At 35.4% G+C, this 20,445-nt stretch overlaps 2 protein-coding genes across 7 annotated transcripts in view; one reads left to right on the top strand and one right to left on the bottom strand.

The window, feature by feature from the left end:
• The window catches only part of Dpp4 (dipeptidyl-peptidase 4), an 84,472-nt gene extending 83,225 nt beyond the window's left edge, over positions 1-1,247 (top strand). For both annotated transcript variants that reach the window (XM_013029126.1, XM_013029133.1), the window contains exon 26: positions 116-1,247. In XM_013029126.1, coding sequence (XP_012884580.1) covers positions 116-217 — 102 coding nt within the window. In that variant the 3' untranslated portion in view covers positions 218-1,247. The remainder of the gene's footprint in view (positions 1-115) is intronic.
• A 7,523-nt stretch (positions 1,248-8,770) lies between these two features.
• Slc4a10 (solute carrier family 4, sodium bicarbonate transporter, member 10) overlaps positions 8,771-20,445 on the bottom strand; it is a 287,203-nt gene continuing 275,528 nt past the window's right edge. For 3 of the 5 annotated variants that reach the window (XM_013027633.1, XM_013027641.1, XM_013027655.1), the window contains 3 exons: positions 18,337-18,404; positions 15,252-15,368; positions 8,801-8,982 (listed from right to left, as the gene is read on the bottom strand). In XM_013027633.1, the coding sequence (XP_012883087.1) occupies positions 8,916-8,982; positions 15,252-15,368; positions 18,337-18,404 (252 nt within the window). In that variant the 3' untranslated portion in view covers positions 8,801-8,915. Of the gene's footprint in view, positions 8,983-14,388; positions 14,428-15,251; positions 15,369-18,336; positions 18,405-20,445 lie in introns of those variants that run through there. The other 2 variants (XM_013027648.1, XM_013027662.1) reach the window with 2 other exon arrangements.

The following is a 20,445-nucleotide window of genomic DNA, read 5'->3' as shown; positions in this document are numbered from 1 at the left end:
TCAGGAATGAAAACACTCTGTCTTCTATAACATATGCTGGCAAGGACTCATTTGAGTCTTTCCTCTTCAACAGCAGCACACTTCCTAATTGTCACCTTATTCTTTCTCTCTCCAGTGGTACACAGATGAAGACCATAGCATTGGCAGCAGCACAGCACACCAGCACATCTATACCCATATGAGCCACTTTATAAAACAATGTTTCTCTCTACCTTAGCACCCCTCACCAAATGCTATTACAGCTTATTAAAAACCATGTTTTATGCTCATTAGTTCCAAACTGCACTGCTAAGTGATGATCTTTTAAAAAATAACTTTCAAATTAAGAAATGCAAGGTTACCTTTGTTCTCAAATTGCATTAACTATAATCATAGCTAAAAATTTCTGCCTCGCAACAGATTATTACCTTCCAGCAATTTGGATTGTTCAGTCTGGTTTTGTTTATCATTTAAAATCATTTCTATATCAGCTGCTGAAACAACAAATATAAATTATTTTTATGAAAGCTTGGTATAGAATAGTGTTTCAATTTTTTTTCTAACTAGACTAGTCCAAATCTTGTCCTCTTCTTTAAAGGGATGGCAAGATATGGGCAATGATGTCAGTATGTAAGGATTAGAGACAACGGAATGGGGAGAGATGGCAGGACATGGCTAGAAACCCAAGTCCAAGTCCCAACACACATACCCGACCAGGCTACTGTCAGCTCCCCTCAGAGAAGAGCTGTTCACAGCCAGACTGGCACAGTTTTCTGAGAAAGACTATTCAAACCGTCTCAGGAAATCACATATGCAAAGCACTGACTTCTAAGTAAAACCACAGCAGTTGAATCGACTCCAGAGAAATGCAAGAGAAACTGCCAGCAATGTAAGGCCCCCAGGTGCCAGTTATGGCTATAGGTGCTACAGAAACACAGCAAGGGTGATGGGAAAGCATTGTAAATGTGCTTTAAAAAATAATTATGCTTTCTAGTGAAATGAGTAGCTTGGAACTGAGATGTGAACACATCAGCTTGCCCTGCTAAAAGTCTAAACTGTTCGTATCACCAATTCTAATTTGAAGCCTTGCTTTAATTTTCCTTTTTCATTTCGTTTAGCATCTTAATTAAAATATTTTAACTTCCTTGAATTGTGTTTTTTACAAAATATAAAATAAACTATAATGCTGTGTATTGTTAGTTCCATTTTACATGCTGTGGAATTTCTCCTGGTCATTTAATAAATATGTCTTCATTTTTCAGAGGTAATGAGTTGTGTCTTGAGTCAGACCTACACCATACTGGCATATGAACACATTTGTCAGAAAATAAATAAATAAATCTCTAGTTTATTTTGTTAGTAATCCCAGATTATCTGGTAAACATGGAAAGAGTTCAGCTTTTGTTTTAAAAGAAGAAAGAAAAATGATCATGATTAGGTACATAAAAATGTGTTAAGCAGGTCATAAGATTTTTACCTAATATATATAAATCTTTTGTTATATATAAACTTATATTAGGAAATTGAGTTAGATACTATACACTTTACATACAATACAGTATGATGTAAGAGGTAACATTTCATTCTAGGGAATGATGGTGAGATCTGTATTATAAAAATGAATAATATCATAATGGTAGTTCTTTGATCTCAATGGACATAAAACGTACAAGAGAGAAAGGCAATCTCTTAAGTATCTGATGAATTATTTGTGGTTGTCAAAATTAAAGTAATAAAAGCAGAGATTCCCGATGCTGAATTTGAGCTCAAAATGTTTTAGCTAAGAAACATAATTTTGTTTCAATTATTTTCAAAACAGCTCCATTTTTAGGAACTTGACTTCATGAATTTAAATCCAGTTTCTGATTATTTGCTAGGGGAACTTATCCCAAATGGGGGTGAGTTATAGCATAAACATCTGAAGCTGGAAGATATGGGAAGAGGCTACTGAGTCAATATAACATTGGTGCACTGTGCACAGGTATGGACAGAGGTCCTACAGTCCAGCCTTAGCTATATTTTTAGAACATGCCATTGAATCATTTCCCCTTAATTATCTCTCAGTCCCCACTCATCCATTGGAACCATCTACCAACATCTAAGTTTGAGAGTCTCTTGTCATAATCTTGTTTCTGAACATAGTCAGTCATCATGACTAGCTATACCAATCTTTGCAAATTCTACGTCAAGGAACAACATTAATAAATGTTTATATTCTGGACCACATTAAAAGTCTTAGAAGTAAATTAAATAGAAATTTCTTTTTATCTTACTGAAACCACATTTTATACAATGTTAGAGAAAAATATGTCAAATATTGTGCAATATTTATACAATAAGTACCAAAATTATATCAATTTATTTTTCTAAACATGCTAATATTATTTCTAAGGTCCAGAACAATAAAAGAATTACAACATATACTTTTTTATGTAACAGAGGTTAGAAATACTGATGATATGAATAAGTTTAAAGTTTTTTTTTTAATCTGTCCCTCAAAACACACGTTCTCCTCTCCATGAAAGAGATTTAAATTAGCTCACTGGAAAAGGAAGATAAAGAAATTGATAGGTAAATTAGAGATAACCTTAATCTGAGGGTAAGTTTGAGACTAAAGGGAATTAGTCACAGCACTAACAATAGTGAGCACTAAGAATGAGAGCATTGACATTTGCAGCCTCCATAGGCATGCAGAGGGTTGAGTCTTTTCATATCCTGTTAAAGTACACCAGTGCCCAGGGGTGCATGTGAAAAAAAAAGAGCATTCATCTCATCTATTGATGTAAAAATTATTTCTGAACATTTATGTTGAAAACGGTGCTAAAAATAATTGCATGTCTTCATGCTTTCTTAAATAGGCACAGAGCATAATTCAGCATGTTCCTGATGACTCAGAACTACCATCATAAAGATCAATTACCACATCAGGTTGTATGACATTCTGGATATTTTGTTTCCTTTCTTACGCACAGACTATCAATTCCACCTCTTGGTATTTGCTGCTTGTTCTCTAAGTCGATGTGAGAATATTGATTTATAAGACTACTAGATTTGTACAATATTTAAGATTCAATAAATTTTAAGGGGAAAAAATCATACCAAAACATAAACATGAGTTTTTTCTTCTCAAAGTAAGAGAGTTCTATTGTGCCAACTTTATAACATTTCTTTCATAGTATACATATATACTCTTGTATACATCTTGAGTGACATGAAGCATGTGAGCATGTCTCCAGGATATAGATGCTCAGAATGGAGGTTATAGCCCATCATCACTCAACACGCAGGAAGGGAGGCACAGAGCATGGTATTATGTTCAGTAGGAATCATCTTTTGGTGATGATACCAACATTTAATCTCAAAAATTTGAATTAATAAAAAGGTAAGTTCTTTTATTACTTACAGGGGTTAAATCTCAAGAATTTATACCTTTCATTCTACATAATTTCTCATCAGAACCAATTCACCATTTTTTCCCAATTATTTAAAGTCATGTTTACTTTGGTGAGATGTCAATTCATTTAACAACCAAAATCCTTCAGTAAGGCACTAAAACCTGAGGATATGCAAATATCTCATATGAAATGGCATAGCAATTACATATAACCTAGGCATATCATCCTATATACTCCAAATCATCTCTACACAAAAATCTCACATAAAAATCTAAAGTAGAGCCAGGCGCTGGTGGCTCACACCTGTAATCCTAGCTACTCAGGAGGCTGAGATCTGAGGATCGTGGTTCAAAACCAGCCTGAGCAGGAGAGACCGTGAGACTCCTATCTCCAATAAACCACCAGAAAACCAGAAGTGGCGCTGTAGCTCAAGTGGTAGAGCGCTCACCTTCAGCTGAAGAGCTGAGGGTCAGCACCCAGGCCCAGAGTTCAAGCCCAGCGACCGACCAAAAAAAAAAAAATCTAAAGTAGATTTTATAGTAGATGCTGTGTATATCAAAGTCAAATAAACTCAAACATACTTAAGAACACTTAAAAAGTCCAAACACAAGTGCTTTTTAAAAAATAATTCCTATGTGTATACATATATAAAACTATGCTATGTATATCGGAATTATAAGAGAATAATTACAATAATTCAGTGTATGTTGAATGGAGATGAATTTTCCCCCAAATATTTGTGATCTGAGCTTAGTTAAATCCATGGATCCAACAGCATTTCTCTAAGCTTCTATACAATATCATGATTTTGTGACTTGAGAATGTTCATCACAAAGGAATGAGCAATGAAGGAAATGCAACATTCTGAGAAGGAGTATCACCGGGCTTGATTGTGGTTCCATGATACAGAAATGAATCCCTTGTTAGGAAGGCAGTCCTGGCTCCATGGTACCTCTTGCTGAAGACACAGTGCCCTGAACCTATCCATCAGCACCCCTACTCCTCAACACTGGAACATCTTACCCTATTAGAGCTCTGATGCCTTAACTTGAAAAATGGTACAAACATCTTTATTTCAAATCTTTGAGTCTCTTGGAATTTTTACATGAATACAAGATTTGATATTTCCCTTCACCTTTCCCTTCCTCCTTGTCATGATACTTGGCTGCTGCTCCTACCTCAGTGGCCCCACAGATTGCATAGTCTTGACTTAGTATTGCTTCTGCTCAGATGCTAGACACATAGATGCCAGTAAACATTGCTTCTTAGTTTAGATAACTATCATCTCGGTAAGACTCATTCTTAAGGAACTAATGGGCAGCACCCTCTGATATATTTTACTTATGAATCTTAACCGCAAAGCACAGAACTGGAGAGTTTAAAGAAAGGGACAAGACACCTTTGCTTTCCAGAGTCTTCCAAACTAATGGAGGAAATAAGTCACATGGCAGAAGCCTATGACTCCGCATGCATCCAAGAAGAAGAGGACATCGATACAAAGTTAAGCCCAATGGATGACAGGGCCAGACACAAGATGAGCAGGGGCAGGGGTTTTCTGGCTTCTCATGAGGCAGCTATTGGCTGAGTTGTATGCTTAGATTTCTTTAACATTCTCAGGTTTGTTGTGTTTTCCAGAACCTTTCATCAAACATAGCTGTGTGCATATTAGATATATGTACTCTTTATATTATCACCATATGCCAACAAATACTCTACATAACAGGAATTATTTTTTTAAAGTACTTGTGTGCTGAAGTATGTTTGAGCTTATTTGACTTTGATTCTAACAGCTATCTAGAGAATGTTCAACTTCTGTTTGATCATCTGAGAATCATTGTAGAAGTGGCATCCCTAAGGAAATAACTTTTCCCACTATAATCTCTACTGTATTACTAGACTAATTTTTTTCTTTTAACAATTCATGCTTCTTCTTTAAGTTCTTAATGTATAAATTTCAAATGTCCTGGTATAGAATTTGATGTCATTTACAATGTCTTCAATGTGTGTTTCTACCTTTTCATATTAGTCTTTCCCCTAACACTTAGTCTTTTCCTAACACTTCACCATACTTAGCCATTTTCCAGTTTCTAAATATGCTATCTATCTTTTATGTCAAGTTGTACCACATATCTTTACTTTGATTCTAGTCTTTATCATAGTGACATTATCTGAAAACCTCCGAGAGTCATCTCCTTCCCCATTTCTCTCTTAATCCATATGCCATTTCTCCTATAACATTTCTTTAAATGTTGACTTACTAAAGTTCTATTTTTCAGTCTCTCAGATATTAATCCCACCAATGCAATACAAACCACATAAATATTTACAGCTACATATTCAGTTTGCCCTTAGAAGCAAAGCTCTTAATTCTGTGTTCAGAATTCTAATACAAAACAATAGCCTTCAATACACAGAAAATGTAGCAGAGGAACAGTGTGATCTAAACCTTTCTATGAATACCTAAATATGATTGTTAAAATAAACTATTACCATCAATCAACCTTGTAAGCTTCTGATTACAGCTGCCCTCTCAAAGTAGATATGTAGATTCATTGTATTACCCAAATTATTTTCTTTTTTTGGGGGGGAGGTCCAGTCGTGGAGCCTGAACTCTGAGCCTGGGCACTGTCCCTCAGCTCTTCGGCTCAAGGCTAGTGCTCTACCACTTGAGCCATAGCACCACTTCCAGCTTTTTTCTTTTTGCTTATGTGGTGCTGAGGAATTGAACCCAGGGCCTCATGCATGCAAGGCAAGTGCTCTACCACTGAGCCACCTTCCCAGCCACTCCAAATTATTTTCATAATGCTTTCAGTGGTTGTCATCTCACTTCACTGCATAAATATACAATATGGACATATTGAAAAATTGGAAAACAATCTTGCAATAATAGTCAAATAGTCCTTTGCTCAAAAGTAAACAGACTAAAGTTAAACAGAAATAGAGATATCCTTGTCTATAAGAAACAGAATCAGTAATACTTACAAGGGCCAAGAAAAATCCTAAAAGATCTAGTAGTCATCACTGGGGTGTCTCTATCAGCTTAGACTTAGGAAAAACTTCTCTATATGGCATGCTATTAAGCAGCAGCAATTACAAAGTAAACTCACTACTCAATGGAGAAGTACTAAGCAGGTTACAATTTTGAATTTGCAATTATCTCCATCATATACTGACAGATGCTACAAAGTAATAATGGGCCCATTTGACCTTTATAACAAATGGGAACAGGAAAATTTTAGGAAATGTTTTCTTCTTGGGAGAATTAAGGAATTATCATAATCGGAGTCTTGCTAATAAGCTTTCTGACAGTAATCTGAGAAATGTCATTTCCACCCAAAAGACCTGTACTGTTCCCTGGGAAAAAGAGGCCATATATCTTTATATACTTCCTGAAGTTCAGACTATTTGAATCTCCTAGTAGTATAACATCAATGTTTCTTAACTGTTAGGATGCCTTAATTTAGATATTGTATTTGAACAATCAAATGTTCTAAACAGCTATAGTGGTTAACATGAAAAAACTCACACAAGACACATTGTACCACAATTTAAAATGGGCAAGGAAATTAGTTAGGATAAATATTTATTTCCACATAACATTTTTCAGTTGTGAAAAGCACAATATCCTAGTCACATTTACACTTTACTTAAACTTTGCAATAAATTACATTCAAGAAATGCAGTAATTTTGACCAGGAATCTGAAATTAGGGATAAATATATAATACTACATTTATCTTATATTTTATATGATTTCAAAATATTAGGATAAACATGGGAATACTATTAAAATTCACACAAGAACAAAATTACTATAAAAATACTCATAAATACAGAATTTCATTGGATAATTGCTTATTCAAATTAGTGATCATGTGAATAATTTCTAACAGAACAGTTATTAATATGTTAAAATATTAGGTGAATGCTTTGGAGACTGACTGGCTAAATAATAGAACAATGAGAATGTTTACAGAGGAGTATCAGTATTACAAAACATATAAAGGTAACACATTTGGAACAGAAAGTTTCTGTATATTTCTTCTGCATTTATATTTATACTTCTTCTGTATTTATAAATACAAACTCTATTAACTGTGAATTCTTCTTCCCATGATTTTTTGCTCATATTCCATTAAAAAATGACTTCTGAAAGGATCATGAGGAATTTTTTTCAGAAGATATCAAAATGTTGAATTACTGCTTTATTGTATTGTTCCCTCCTCATTAGCTTAATTCCAAAGAAGTTTTTTCATGTGTATTTGTACACAATACATAATTCAGAGTTTATAAAAGCCACAGAGCTCTGAACCATTGTAAAATTGAACAGTGAAAGACTATGAGGTTGTCAATCACTGATTATCCTTAGGAACTAAGAGCATTATGAAATTTACTTTTTTAACTTAATGTTCATCTAAAATGAAATGAAATACTATATTTTTAGTAGTGCTCAAAATCTTATCTTTTCTTCCTCTTGTATAAGCTTTGTGAAGATGGAGTATTTTAACATGAATTGAAATATCTATATAACCTTCTCAAACAGAATCTGAAATTTTCATTTAAGAGTTTTTTTTCACAACATGCATTTAATGAAAAACTGGAAAATTCCTTTGTAGAGAAAAAGTACAATGGGAGACCTGTTGATGTAACATTAGAACATAATTCAGGACTAGCACTAACCAGCACATGACCATCAGCAGCAGAACAACTGTACAGGTGTGGAATCTCATGTACTATTTCCTATGTGCTATTCCACAAGTATATATAGAATACATTTACCTGGAAAACAGTCTCATCAATAGGGGAGAAATTGAACAGCACACTTCTGATAAAGATTAAAATTGAAAATTCAATAAAACTGTTAAAGTTTTCCTAAAGAATTTCATACAAGCCTACTATTGTATCATGTAGTCACAACTTCAATTTTAAGAAAATACTACTTGACTCTTTGCATTATTGTCTGATTTTTTTAGTAAGTTGTGATATATGCTTTCCAAATGACTTTAAGTTTCAGTCAGATATAAATTCTTGAGTATTAAATATATCATATTAAATCAAGGAAATACATAAATACAATCATTAAAAATGCTTTTAAACTAACTTTTTGATTTGAGTCTTTTGAAATAAGTCACTAATGCTAAGCTATAAAAAATTAAAAGTAAGACTACCTTTCAAAATTCTTCTGAACAAAATTATCAGTTATCATCAGAACACAAAAGTAAGAAAATACAAGCTAGGTTAATATGACTTGTCTCTTTAAGAATACTATTGCTGTCATAAAGCTAGCAAGAAGAATCCAGTGTTTACAAATGTCTAATAAACAGCAAGAACACACAGATTCTTGCAGTAGCTATTGTATCTGATCACAGGGATGTCTCACTGTTCCAAAAGCTAAACAGAGAATGAAAGAGCATTGCACTACTTACAGTATGAAGGTGGATTTGGGATGAGAAACAGAATTTACAATACATGATCAAAGTAGCTTCATTAATCATTGTGACACTCTCCTCATATATAAGTAAAAAATAAACTGAAGATCAAGTCATAGACAAGTCTCCCTGTCAACACCTTTCCCTGAGTCAGCTTTCTTCTCTTTTCGGCTTTCAGTGCTACAAGGGGGAAAAAGGGAAAATTTATTACTGCAATACAGCAAGACTACTATAAAATTTGCTATCTCAGTCACAAAACCCATCAACCCCAAAGCAACACAAGATCCCGTAAGCATTGCTCTCTCATGCTTCAAAGCATAGATCGACAGCAACACTTAAAATCTTTTACATTCAGTGAGATAGAAGCCAAGAACTGCAGAGAGGGGGAAATTCAAAAACAGACACTAAAAAATAAAACCAGACGTTAAAAATAAATTCTAAAAGCATGCAAGATCAATACCATGGTCCTCATTGGGCAAATGAATCATTGATGATTGTTGAAATGGTCAGTCATGTCCACCTTAAGACAATACTGACACTAGAAAATGACACAAACAAGTTGCCGAAACGGTGTGTCTGAACTTTGCTGCAAATGGCTCATCCTTCATGGCTAGACTGAATCTTGATGTTTGTTGAGGACAATGTCTTGGTTAGGTGAAGCAAGCATCTCTCCTGGTCAAGCTACAGATCACCCTGAATGAATTCTCTCACAGGTACCTGTCCCTCCACCTGTACATCAGAGGAATGATCCTTCACCTCCTTAGAGAGCAAACTCGCACTCCAGTAAAACTTCTTTCATTTCACCTTCTAGTTTTAATGGTACCGTTTAATTAAGCTGAAAATGAGACTCTGTCATTTTTGTCTTCTTTTTCTCAATAATTTTCTACTGTACACTTTTCTTCCTCTCACATCGAGGTTCTCACAGAAAGTTCTAATGGTATGGTCACGTGTAAGAAACTACACCTACAGCATATGTTTCCTTAGGGGCAAATTCCCCCAATACTTTTTGCACATGACAAAGCCTGCTGTATCAGAGGCCTCTCTGTTCCCCTCGCCACAGGACAACTCACAACCAGCCTTGGAGGCACTAACCTGAAAGAGTCCACACATTTTACTGTTAACTTCAGCCCTCAATATACAATCGTTAATGGTGGGGACTACCTTTGTTTTATAACTCTTCTCCAAGTAATAAAGTACTCTAACTCTGTATTTCAATGCGGCCTCCTGTGCAGCTTTCTTAGTGGTCAATAACTTAGACACATTCTAAGAGTGTGTTTTTAAAATTGTTTTTCCTCCAATTCATGCTAGAAACAGCCCTTCTCAGTTGTCACCACCACCCGGCACCATCAGGTAAGAAGTGCCGGAGCTTCTGCCATCTGTGGCACGCTGCCAGCGCTGAGAGCTGGTGTGAGCGAGTGTCTATGGCACCCGGGTTTATGCCTGCCACACTTCTCAGCACATACTCCTTACAGGTCAGAGCAAAGCAACTTTTTCCCCCTTTTCTTTTCTCTCTCCATGAGAAGAGTTGACAGTGTGCACATGATGTGTTGAGAGTCTTAACTCTGTATTTTTAACTCCTTTATCTGTATGACTCACTTTCTTCTACTTTCAGTTCCTATAACATGACAAGTGTCTGCTCTCTTGCTTTCCAAATTAACTTTTCCTTGGGCTTTACCTGGCTCTCAGTCTCTCTCAGACAAAACCAAGGCAACAAGCAGAATGTGGAAGTGCAGTGAGCCCTGTGCATAAAATTAGGAGACCTGGGTTCAGTTCACAAAAGCTAAGAATGAAATATATGACCTAGGACTAATGATTTAATCTCTCTGAGACTTGGTATCTTTATCCACAAATTGAGTTTGACACCAGATGGCTTCTAAGTACTCTTACAGCTCAATTCCAGAATACTGATGCTGGTATTCCAATGGCCATTGACTCTGTCTTTTGGAAGGTATGATAGCAAATCTAATCTATAGGAAACTGTGAGGAAGAAACATATTGGCCTCTGTACATACACAATATTTCTGATATTGATGTTTCCTAACCTTTTGATAAATAAATGAATTTCCAATGGCATTATAAGTCACCTCAAAGTGCTAAGGAAAATGAAAAGAAGCAAGGAAAGCAAGCAAGAAAGAAAGCAAGCAAGCAAGAAAGAAAGAAAGAAAGAGAGAGAAAGGAAAGAAAGAAAGAGAGAGAGAGAGAAAGGAAAGATAAGAGAGATAGGAAGGAAGGAAAGAAGGAAGGAAGGAAGGAAAGAAAGAAGGAAGGAAAGAAGGAAGGAGGATGGAAGGAGGAAGGAAGGGTGGGAGGAAGGGTGGGAGGAAGGGAGGTAGGGAGGGAGGAGAGAAGAAAGAAAGGAAGTGAAAGAAAGAAAGAAAAAATAAGAAAGAAAGAAGAAAGACACAGACAGATGGGGGGGGGAGATATCAAATTTCCCTTGGCCTGCTCTGGTTATATTGGAGCTTTTGGGGTTGGGAAACATATAAAATAACAAATGGTTACATAACTGTCTCCTATTGAAACTCTTGGTTTGATTTCATACTAGATTTCAGCAAAGTATGGAACAGAAGTTTTATAGACTTCTGTGAAAAATATTCTGTGTGAATCTTTTTATTGTCTGTCCCTTTCTTTCCTTTCTTTCATTTCCTTTCTTTCTTTCTTTCTTTCCTCATTTCTTTCTTTCTTTCTTTCTTTTTTCTTTCTTTCTTTCTTTCTTTCTTGTTACATTCATGTTTTTATGTTTCTAGATGCCAATTGGTTTTAAGCTTTTATTATAGCAACTATGTACTATACATCTGTTATTGATTTTGTAATATATATGTACATATATACATATATATATTTCTAGGCACTTTATAAAGACCTAGGAATAAAAGATAGAGGAAACTATCCTTGCCCTTGAGGAATTACAGCCTCAAGTATAAAAGTAATATTTCAAGAGAGAGAGAAGGGAAAATGACCTATCTACTCCTGGCTTGCTGCTAAGAAATCTGTAATGCTGTTACATTTCAATGGCACTAAAATGGTTGCTATGAACAGTATTTATTGAGCTGTCATGAGAGGGCCCAGGCCTAGAAAAACAGAGCAAAAGAGAATCCAGGTTAGAAGGATCTATGCAAGGCAAAACTAAGTGTTACCTTTTCTATCATTGATAGATACTTTCCCAAGAAAAGCTGGTCTTGGGTGTTGGTTTTATTAAATACATCAGTGGCTCACCTATTCTGATACAATGTGGTTTTTCATGAAACCTGTTTCTACCAATCCATCCAATAAGCAGCAGTGGGATTTGTCTCCTGTATGTATAGCAATGTTAAAGTGGTATCAAAGTAGAACTTCTACAGATGAAGTAAAATTTGAGATCAGTTCTTGGATTCTACTTCCAATTAAACTAGATAAAATATTTTCCAAGCCTGAAATGTTTATTAAATAATTGAAAAAATACACCACTATGCTAAAATCCATTTAAGAAGTTATCCAAACTTCTTAGAGACATGTTAGAGCAAAGAATAGAATGGAAAATAGCTAAAGGGGATTGATCAAAGGCTGCATGGAACCAGCTTAGGTCTCAAGAGAGACAGATCCTGGGAAGCTGTTCTTCAGGAATTTTTGGGTTTTAGCCATTGGGTACTCTAACAAATCAAATTTTAATAGTTCTTAGTTGTCATACTTCAATGTCTTCAACAGAGTCCAAGAAAGCAGTATCCTTCAGAGAGTACTAAAATTCTGGAAACTACGCTCTTTCTGTAAGTGTTCACATTTATTAAAATGAGTGAAAAGTATCATTAACAGATAGTTTTATGTGGGAAGCTACAAAATCTACCATATTAAAAAGTAAGGAAAGAACTAGGCATGGTGTCTCCTGCCTGTAATCCCAGCACTTGGCAATCTGAGGAAGTAGGATTCAAGAAGACTAGTCTGGAGTCAGAAGACTGGCTCTGTCTCAAAAAGACACAAACAAATGCAAACTGTGCAAACTTTCATTCGACAATAGTTTCAATATCAGTTCAGTGGGAATATCTACTTTTAAGACCAAGAACCAAATGGCTTTATCAAATTACAAAGGTGGGTGGACTTAAAACATAATGCATTGTTCACTACTTCTGTTGTATTCTACACACATATTACTTTAGATTTTTCTGATAAAGAGTATCATTTGAGCCAGGCACATCTGCAATCCTAGCTGCTCAGGATGAGATCTGAGGATTGTGGTTCAAAGCCAGCCCGAAGAAGAAAGTCCATGAGATCCATATTTCTTATCTCCAATAATCACCAAAAAAGCCAGAGTGGAGTTGTGGCTCAAGTAGTAGAGTACTAGTCTTGAGCAAAAACAAACAAACAAAAAACTCAAACTCTTAGGAAGACACTAAGTTCAAGCCACAGGCTTGCACATACACACAAAAAAATGGAGTACCACTTGACTTTACAATTTACTGTAAAGAATACCTAAAATGCCTCATGGCATAAAATATGTTGCTTGAAACAAAGGAACACTGAGGAAGAATTTGGACTATGGATCCACATAATTGAGGAAGAAATATAATCTACAAGTTTGGCTGTCTCAAATTCTCTCCTATTTCTCATAGCATTTTGCTTTAAGCCCATCACTTTGGATTCCATATTTTAAAAGAAATTAGAGAACCATCATATTTTTTTAATGCAAAAGGATCCACAAACACATATGTTAGTGGGCTTGAAAAATTACTTTTCGCATAACTCTGATGTTCTTTCAAGAGTTCTAGAAAAGTAGGGAAATAGCAGGGACAATAGCAACATGATAGCAGGTATTTGGAAGAGGGAAAGAAAAGCAAGTTTTGAAATAAAATATTACAGCTGCTTGGCTTAAGCAAAGAAATACATGGTATTGTAAAGCTCTGTTCAAAAAATGGTCAAAGTTTTTAAGAAGGCCTATTGATTAATTCATAATAATTTCTGTTGGAGTAAGTTTTGGAGGGGTGGAGGGAGGGAGAGTGTAGAAGAGAAAGAGAAAGAGACAGACAGAGAAAGAGAAAAAAGAAAACAAAAAATAATCCCCAACTTCTAGTGGAAAGACTCTGAACACCAACTATTTGTCTTGTTTCTTTTGTTGGGCATAGGAATGACACTGAAGCAGCATGCCATTTTGGGGTGACAAAAACTAGCAGCAAGAGACATACTCTCCAGTCTAATGTAGCCTCTTTCTTTATCCCATGTTTCCAGTTATGTCTCATGAAGCTAGATAAAGCTTGCAGGTATAAATGCATCATGGTAACATAAATGGAATCTTCCAGCTTTGCAATTTTCTTAATTAGAGGAACAATTTTTTTTCCAATCTAGAAATTTGACAACATTACTAAGTACAGTTGTGTACAATTGGTTGTTTTATTTATGATCTATTTGTATAAGTTAAGGAGGGAAAAAGCTTAGCCCAGTTTCAGGCCAATATCAAATTTTATTTGATATTAGATCTGAGCCCAAGACTCAAGACTCACCAAGCTTTTTGCCTCCCCAAAACTCACACAGAGGACATAGGCTGACCAGAATTCCAGAAGACACCATTTAACATAAAGAAATGCAACCACAGAATAGGTTTGAGGGAGAGGGTCTTACCTTTGGGGAATCAGCTTCTAGAGTGATTAGGAAGGGGAGCTTATGGCAAAAATGTAATATAAAAATTAAGTAGAAAATGTTAATTTAAGGTTATGAAAATAAACTTAATAGTTACAACACCATCCCAAATGCCTCAACCATTCTGTAACAAGAAGAGAGACTAGCATAATAGAGGAATTCCCTTTTTTTTTTTTCAAAGATCAGTGTTAAAAGTCTGGAGGGTATGGTTTGATCTCTTATTTGTCAATTTTGGAAAATTCAATTGGAATCCCATGAGGACTCTTGATACTTAGTACAGAGTCTTGTCTCAGCATGCATTTAAGATCACCATCCACAACTACAGGAGTTGTTTGCATGTTTACATATTGAAAAGTAAGAATGGACAGAACTTTCAAGAGCTGAAAGCTTTGGGGTAAAGAAATTAGGGGAGATTTTCAGAGACTTGGAATAGGGAAATAAACTAAATATAAAATAACCATGTGCCATAACGCTTAAAAAAATAAGGAAATAGTGGGAAATGTCAGACATCTGAACAGGTTCTGGAAAGTGGGTAATGAAGAAATACAATAAAATCATAGAAAAGAGTAGGCTAAAATGAATGTCCAGAAATGTCATGCACGGGACTCATTTATAGCTCCATTTCCCCCCCACTGTGATAGTTTTGGAGTGAGTTTTTAATTTGAAAGGGAAACATTGAAAAATATTCATTCAGAAAAATTACAATCTCCACCCCCTTTCAAAATGGATTTTCTGAAACGTTTTAGACATTAATTTGTTGGAAACCAATATCATTCCTTTGTTAGTGGATTTATGCCATGAAAATCATTGGAATTAGTACAACCTCATTACGTTAAAATTCAAACCTTTTAGAAGGAAAGCTGGACTCCTTATCTTTTGAGCTATCAGTCGTAATTAGAAGGTTCTTCCACAAGGCAGTCTTTGACATTTCATCAGAAATATTGATCACAGATGGATCATCTCTAGATAGGAGTTCACCCAAAATGAAACCACAAACATTAAATAAGTGACTACCTACTCAATGACCAGTACTAAATATAGTCACTTTGTGTGTGTATGTGTGTGAAATATTTGTTCTTGATTTTTTATTATAGTGGAACACATATATTATTAGTCATTTCTAAATGTACATTAACATGTTATTAAATATATCCATAATGTACAACCATCACCACCATCCATCTCCAGAACCTTTTTTTTCTTATAAAACTTAAATTCAACATCCATTAAACCTTAACTCCCTGTTTTCTCATCTCCTCAGTGCCTGGCAACCACCACTATACTTTCTGTCTTTATGATTTTGTCTATTTTAAGTGCCTCGTATAAGTTGGATCCTATAGTGTTTGTCTTCTTGTGACTAGCTTATTTTATTTAGCATAATGTCCTCAATGTTCAGATGTGTTTTAGCATATGTCAGAGTTTCTTTACTTGGAAGGATGAATAATATTTAATTGTTTGCATATTTTTTGTTAATTTCAGCATATTTTGATCAATAAACATTGAGAAGTACTGAATAGTTCTCAATTATTAAAACATATCTGGGAAAAGTTGAAAGAAAAGATGCCAGTTGAATAGATAAAGATTTGGGCTGCAAATTTCTTAATTCATTTCAAGAAACAGATTAGCTACTGCAGTTGACTTGCTCAGGTTCTTGTGAACCTTCTCAGGACTGCAGGTCTGTCATAGTCTTTGCTCCTTTGCAGTAGCTCCCACTTATCCACTATAAAATCAGTGCTTACTAGCCTGTAAGGCTCTGTAACCCCCTTGTCCTCTGACTGACTAGCTGTATCAGCTCTGCTCACACTCTGTAGCCACAGTTAGTTGGCCTATTGACTGTTGCAGAGCATTCTTGTTACTCCAGGACTTTGGCACAGGTCTCCCCCTGCTTATAATGTTCCTCCACATGATATAGCTTTCTCTTTCCTTTATTCAGATGACATTTTCTCAGGCAAGCCCATGCTGATTACTCTCGGTAAAACTGTTAGTTCCACCCTCTCATATCACTCCAATATCTCATTTACTTTTTTTATTGCACATTTGATCTATGCTACATGACTTGTTCTGTTGTTTATTCTCTGTCTCCTATCTCTATTCTAATTTCAGGTAAATTTCATGAGGACAAGGATTAATTTGTTTCTTGTTGTTCCCCCCCAAAACAGGCAGGACATTTGGTATTTGATCATTATTTGCTGAACAAGCAACTGCAGTCTGTTTGACCAAGTTCTTTCTATGTAGCTGGTGGAACCTGTAATATCAGGAATTGAACTATGCCTGGCTGTGTTTACATTTTGCAATGACATCAATTGTTTGTAACACTCAAAATGTTTCAAAACCTCCTCAGGGCTAAAAATATAAACTAAATGGCAGAAATAAGACAAGCAGCTTAAAAAATAGCCTTTCTTTTACTATGTAAGATATTGCATTGTAGAAAAAAATAAATTCTCATGTTCTACAGCAATCCTAAACTAGCATCCTATGAACTACATTGGTAAGTGTTCACAAGAGGGCAATGAATTCAACATTTCAGATGAGCAAGACCTTGGATCGCTCTACCTTGCCCAATCTGGAGATGTATTCTTTATTCTTCCATTTTAACCTGTATAGATAGTTTCCTAGAAACTTAACAGATGAAATCAACAATTTCCAAAAATGCATTATATGGAGTAAAAGTATCTCGTGGTATGTGACAAGGTGTCTTGGTAAGCAAAAAGGTTTAGAAAATGTTTTGTTACGTGTGTGCCAGCCAGCCAAGCAAGCTGTGTAAGTGTGAGGTCCTGAGTTTAAACCTCAGTAATATACACACACACACACACACACACACACACACACACACACACACACAAAATTCCAAAAGACAAAAAAGGCAGTATTACTTAGACTATTTCATATGCCAAGGTTCATTGTGAATTTCCAAATTGTAAGTCAGTATAGAACATCTTACAAATCTATTTGACAACAAAGCCCTTTTGAAAGTGGTATGATATGAAACTGGTTTCCACAGAATACACATGAGAGCTTACTGCATCAACTAAATCAACAATATTTTAGATTTATTAATGCTGCAGGAGAAAAAAAAGTGCTATATTTGTGCACACTCCTAAATCAAAGGCAATTATATTTTAGAAATTTTAGGGAACATAATTTTAGAGTAAGACTAAAGATCTAAAAGATACTCTGTCATTTTTTTTTAAAACAGTATGACAAATTTCCCTTCTCAGAAAATTCTCTCTGCTTTTTTTGCTAGTATGCCCTTAAGAACTTTGAGACAAAATTGGTCACAAACAGTGCTTAAATATAATTGTATAAGAAAATTATTTAAACTATATGGAGTGGGAAGAAAAGAAGGAGGGAGAAAAAGACCACACAGAGAAAGAAAGAGGAAAAAAAGAGTGATAGAATATTTTTGGTCAAAGACTTGGAAAATTTTTTATTATAACTCATTGAAATTTTCTTTCTTTTGCTATATCTTTGTGTATAAAGAAGATCAGCATATTTTGAATAATTACATAAATATTTCCTAATATGACTGCATCCTAGAAATAGAGTATTTCTTTTGGAAGTGTTCATTTTTAGAGTCAAATTCCCAAAATAAAAATATTTATTTGCCTGTGATCAACCTGGTAAATACCAATTTCACTTATATTAGAAGTGGATACTAATCTGTCTTCGAGGGTACTTCTTGAGAACATGAAAGTGATCTCTCATATACATTATTATAACATGTACAAACGAAGGACTTCAGAAAACAGCTTCTGGCCTATTGCATTTGGGTAGTCATTAGCTAATACTGGCTAAACTTTTAACAGGGACCTGGGTAAATAAATTCCTAATCTCAGATGTTATCTTATTTTAACACAACCTCAACAAACCTTCACAGGTATGAAGTTGTTAAACAGAGTCTATTCTAGTTTATGTAAGTGTGTATCTTACCTGTAGTGCCCTTCCAATGGGAGCTGTACAGTGCCCTCCTCTTCCATAGCTAGCATACTCTGCTCTTCCTGGAAAGACAAATGCAAAGTACAAACAGTGAACCTGATGAATCTCTATTGTACATTAAAGAAGAAACACAGATTAATGTTTCATTATCTCATTAACCTCAGGACCTTCCACTTTGTTTGCATTTATTAATGCCAACATAGGTCCTTTCAATAAAGCCTCAGCTACCAAGAACATAAGTAATTAATGAAAGTCTCATAACACAAAGTAATTTAAAAGCTAACAACAATCGCCTTCATGTCACTCAATGTAAAACATGTTTATTTTCCAAGCAGAGTTTTAAAAATTTAATCTAAGGTTTTAAGAACAAAAGTATGGGTAGTATAATCAGCTTTGTTGTTAAAAAAGTTAAAATTACATTCCTCAAATACTATATTTAAAGGAGATGGAGGACATCTTCAAAGCACAGTGGGCCTTAACCCTACATCAGAATCACCTGGAAGGCACATTGTTGGGCCCCACCCTAAAGAGGTTCTGATTCTGAAGGTCTCAAGTAGAAGACACCAAAATGTACATGTCTAACAGGTTTTCAGATGATTTTTGATTATGCTGGTCTGGGAACCACACACTGAGGCCCTTAGGACCATTGTGCTTGCTCCAGAGACTTAGAAAGAGACCCTAGAAAGTTATCTTCTTATATGAATCAAAAACACATCTGTCTTGTTGGAGGAAGAAATGGAAATAGTTTGATTTCCCCTTAGATACAACTTAAGTTTTTGTTTCATCATTCAGATTTCTTCATACTATGACTTTTCCCAAAGAGTGGTATCTACATAAACACCTTTAAAAATTTATTGTAAAGGTGATATACAGGGCTGTTACAGTTACATAAGTCAGGTCATTAATGCATTTCTTTTTGAACCATGTCACCTCTTCCCTCCTTTCTTCCCAGTTTTCCCCTCCTGACCTCCCTTCCCCACAAGTTGTTCCCCTCTAGTGTCTAGTGAGTATCATTGCTGAATTAGTTCACCCTTTGTCCCACCATTTCTGTGGTCCACCTTACCCTCCCCAAATCATATAAACTTGGAAAAAATCATATTAAATGAAGTAAGCCATATTCAAAGAAACATAGATTCCATGGTTTCCCTCATTTGTAATAATTAGTATATGCCTAGGATAGCCCTAGCAGATGAGCAGAATACCTTAATAGTTATGTACATATGACCTATAAGATGATACTAAGTGAAATGAACTCCAAGATATGGAAACAAGAGGCTTTTCTTTGTTGTTGCTGTTGCTGTTGTTTGTTGTTGTTTTTGTTTGAGGGCCGGTCATGGGCCTGAACTCTGGGCCTGGGCGCTGTCCCTCAGCTCTTCAGCTCAAGGCTAGTCCTCTACCACTTGAGCCACAGCACCACTTCTGGCTTTTTTCTTTTTGCTTATGTGGTGCTGAGGAATCAAACCCAGGGCCTCAGGCATGCAAGGCAAGCGCTCTACCACTGAGCCACCTTCCCAGCCCCATTGTTGTTGTTTTTAATGTACTATGTGATGTCTTTTTACTTTTGTGGGGGTTTTTTTCCTGTGGTTTATCCCCTGTTGTCACTTTATGGGTATCCTGGACATTGCATATACATTTATCTGAATTAGGGAAAGGAAGGAGAACAACAAAATGATGAGACAAAGGACAAAGGGTGAACCAATGCAACAGTGATACTCATAAAGACACTAAGTTGCAAATGAACTGTACAACTTGCAGGGGTGAGATTGGGAGGAGGGAAAGTGGGAGAAATATGATGGAGGGGGTAACAAGTTCCACAAGAAATGTACTCACTAACTTACTTATGTAAATGTAATGCCTCTGTACATCACCTTGACAATAAATTTAAATTTAAAAAAGGTATAGAAATAAAAAACAGTGACAAAAGGGGGAAAACAGACAAATAACCCACAAAAAGTAAAATAAAAACTCTTGTTTCCATTGCATATAACATTATGTCATGTTATATGACTGAATGGATCAAGAAAATGTGGTATATATACACAATGGAATTCTATGCCTCCATCAGAAAGAATAACATTGCCCCATTTGTTAGGAAATGGAAAA

Source organism: Dipodomys ordii, unplaced genomic scaffold (assembly GCF_000151885.1).
Source record: "Dipodomys ordii isolate 6190 unplaced genomic scaffold, Dord_2.0 Scaffold5, whole genome shotgun sequence".
Classification (NCBI taxonomy): Eukaryota; Metazoa; Chordata; class Mammalia; order Rodentia; family Heteromyidae; genus Dipodomys; species Dipodomys ordii.
The sequence above is the reverse complement of the archived record's forward strand: the minus strand, read 5'-3'. Positions and strand labels throughout refer to the sequence as shown.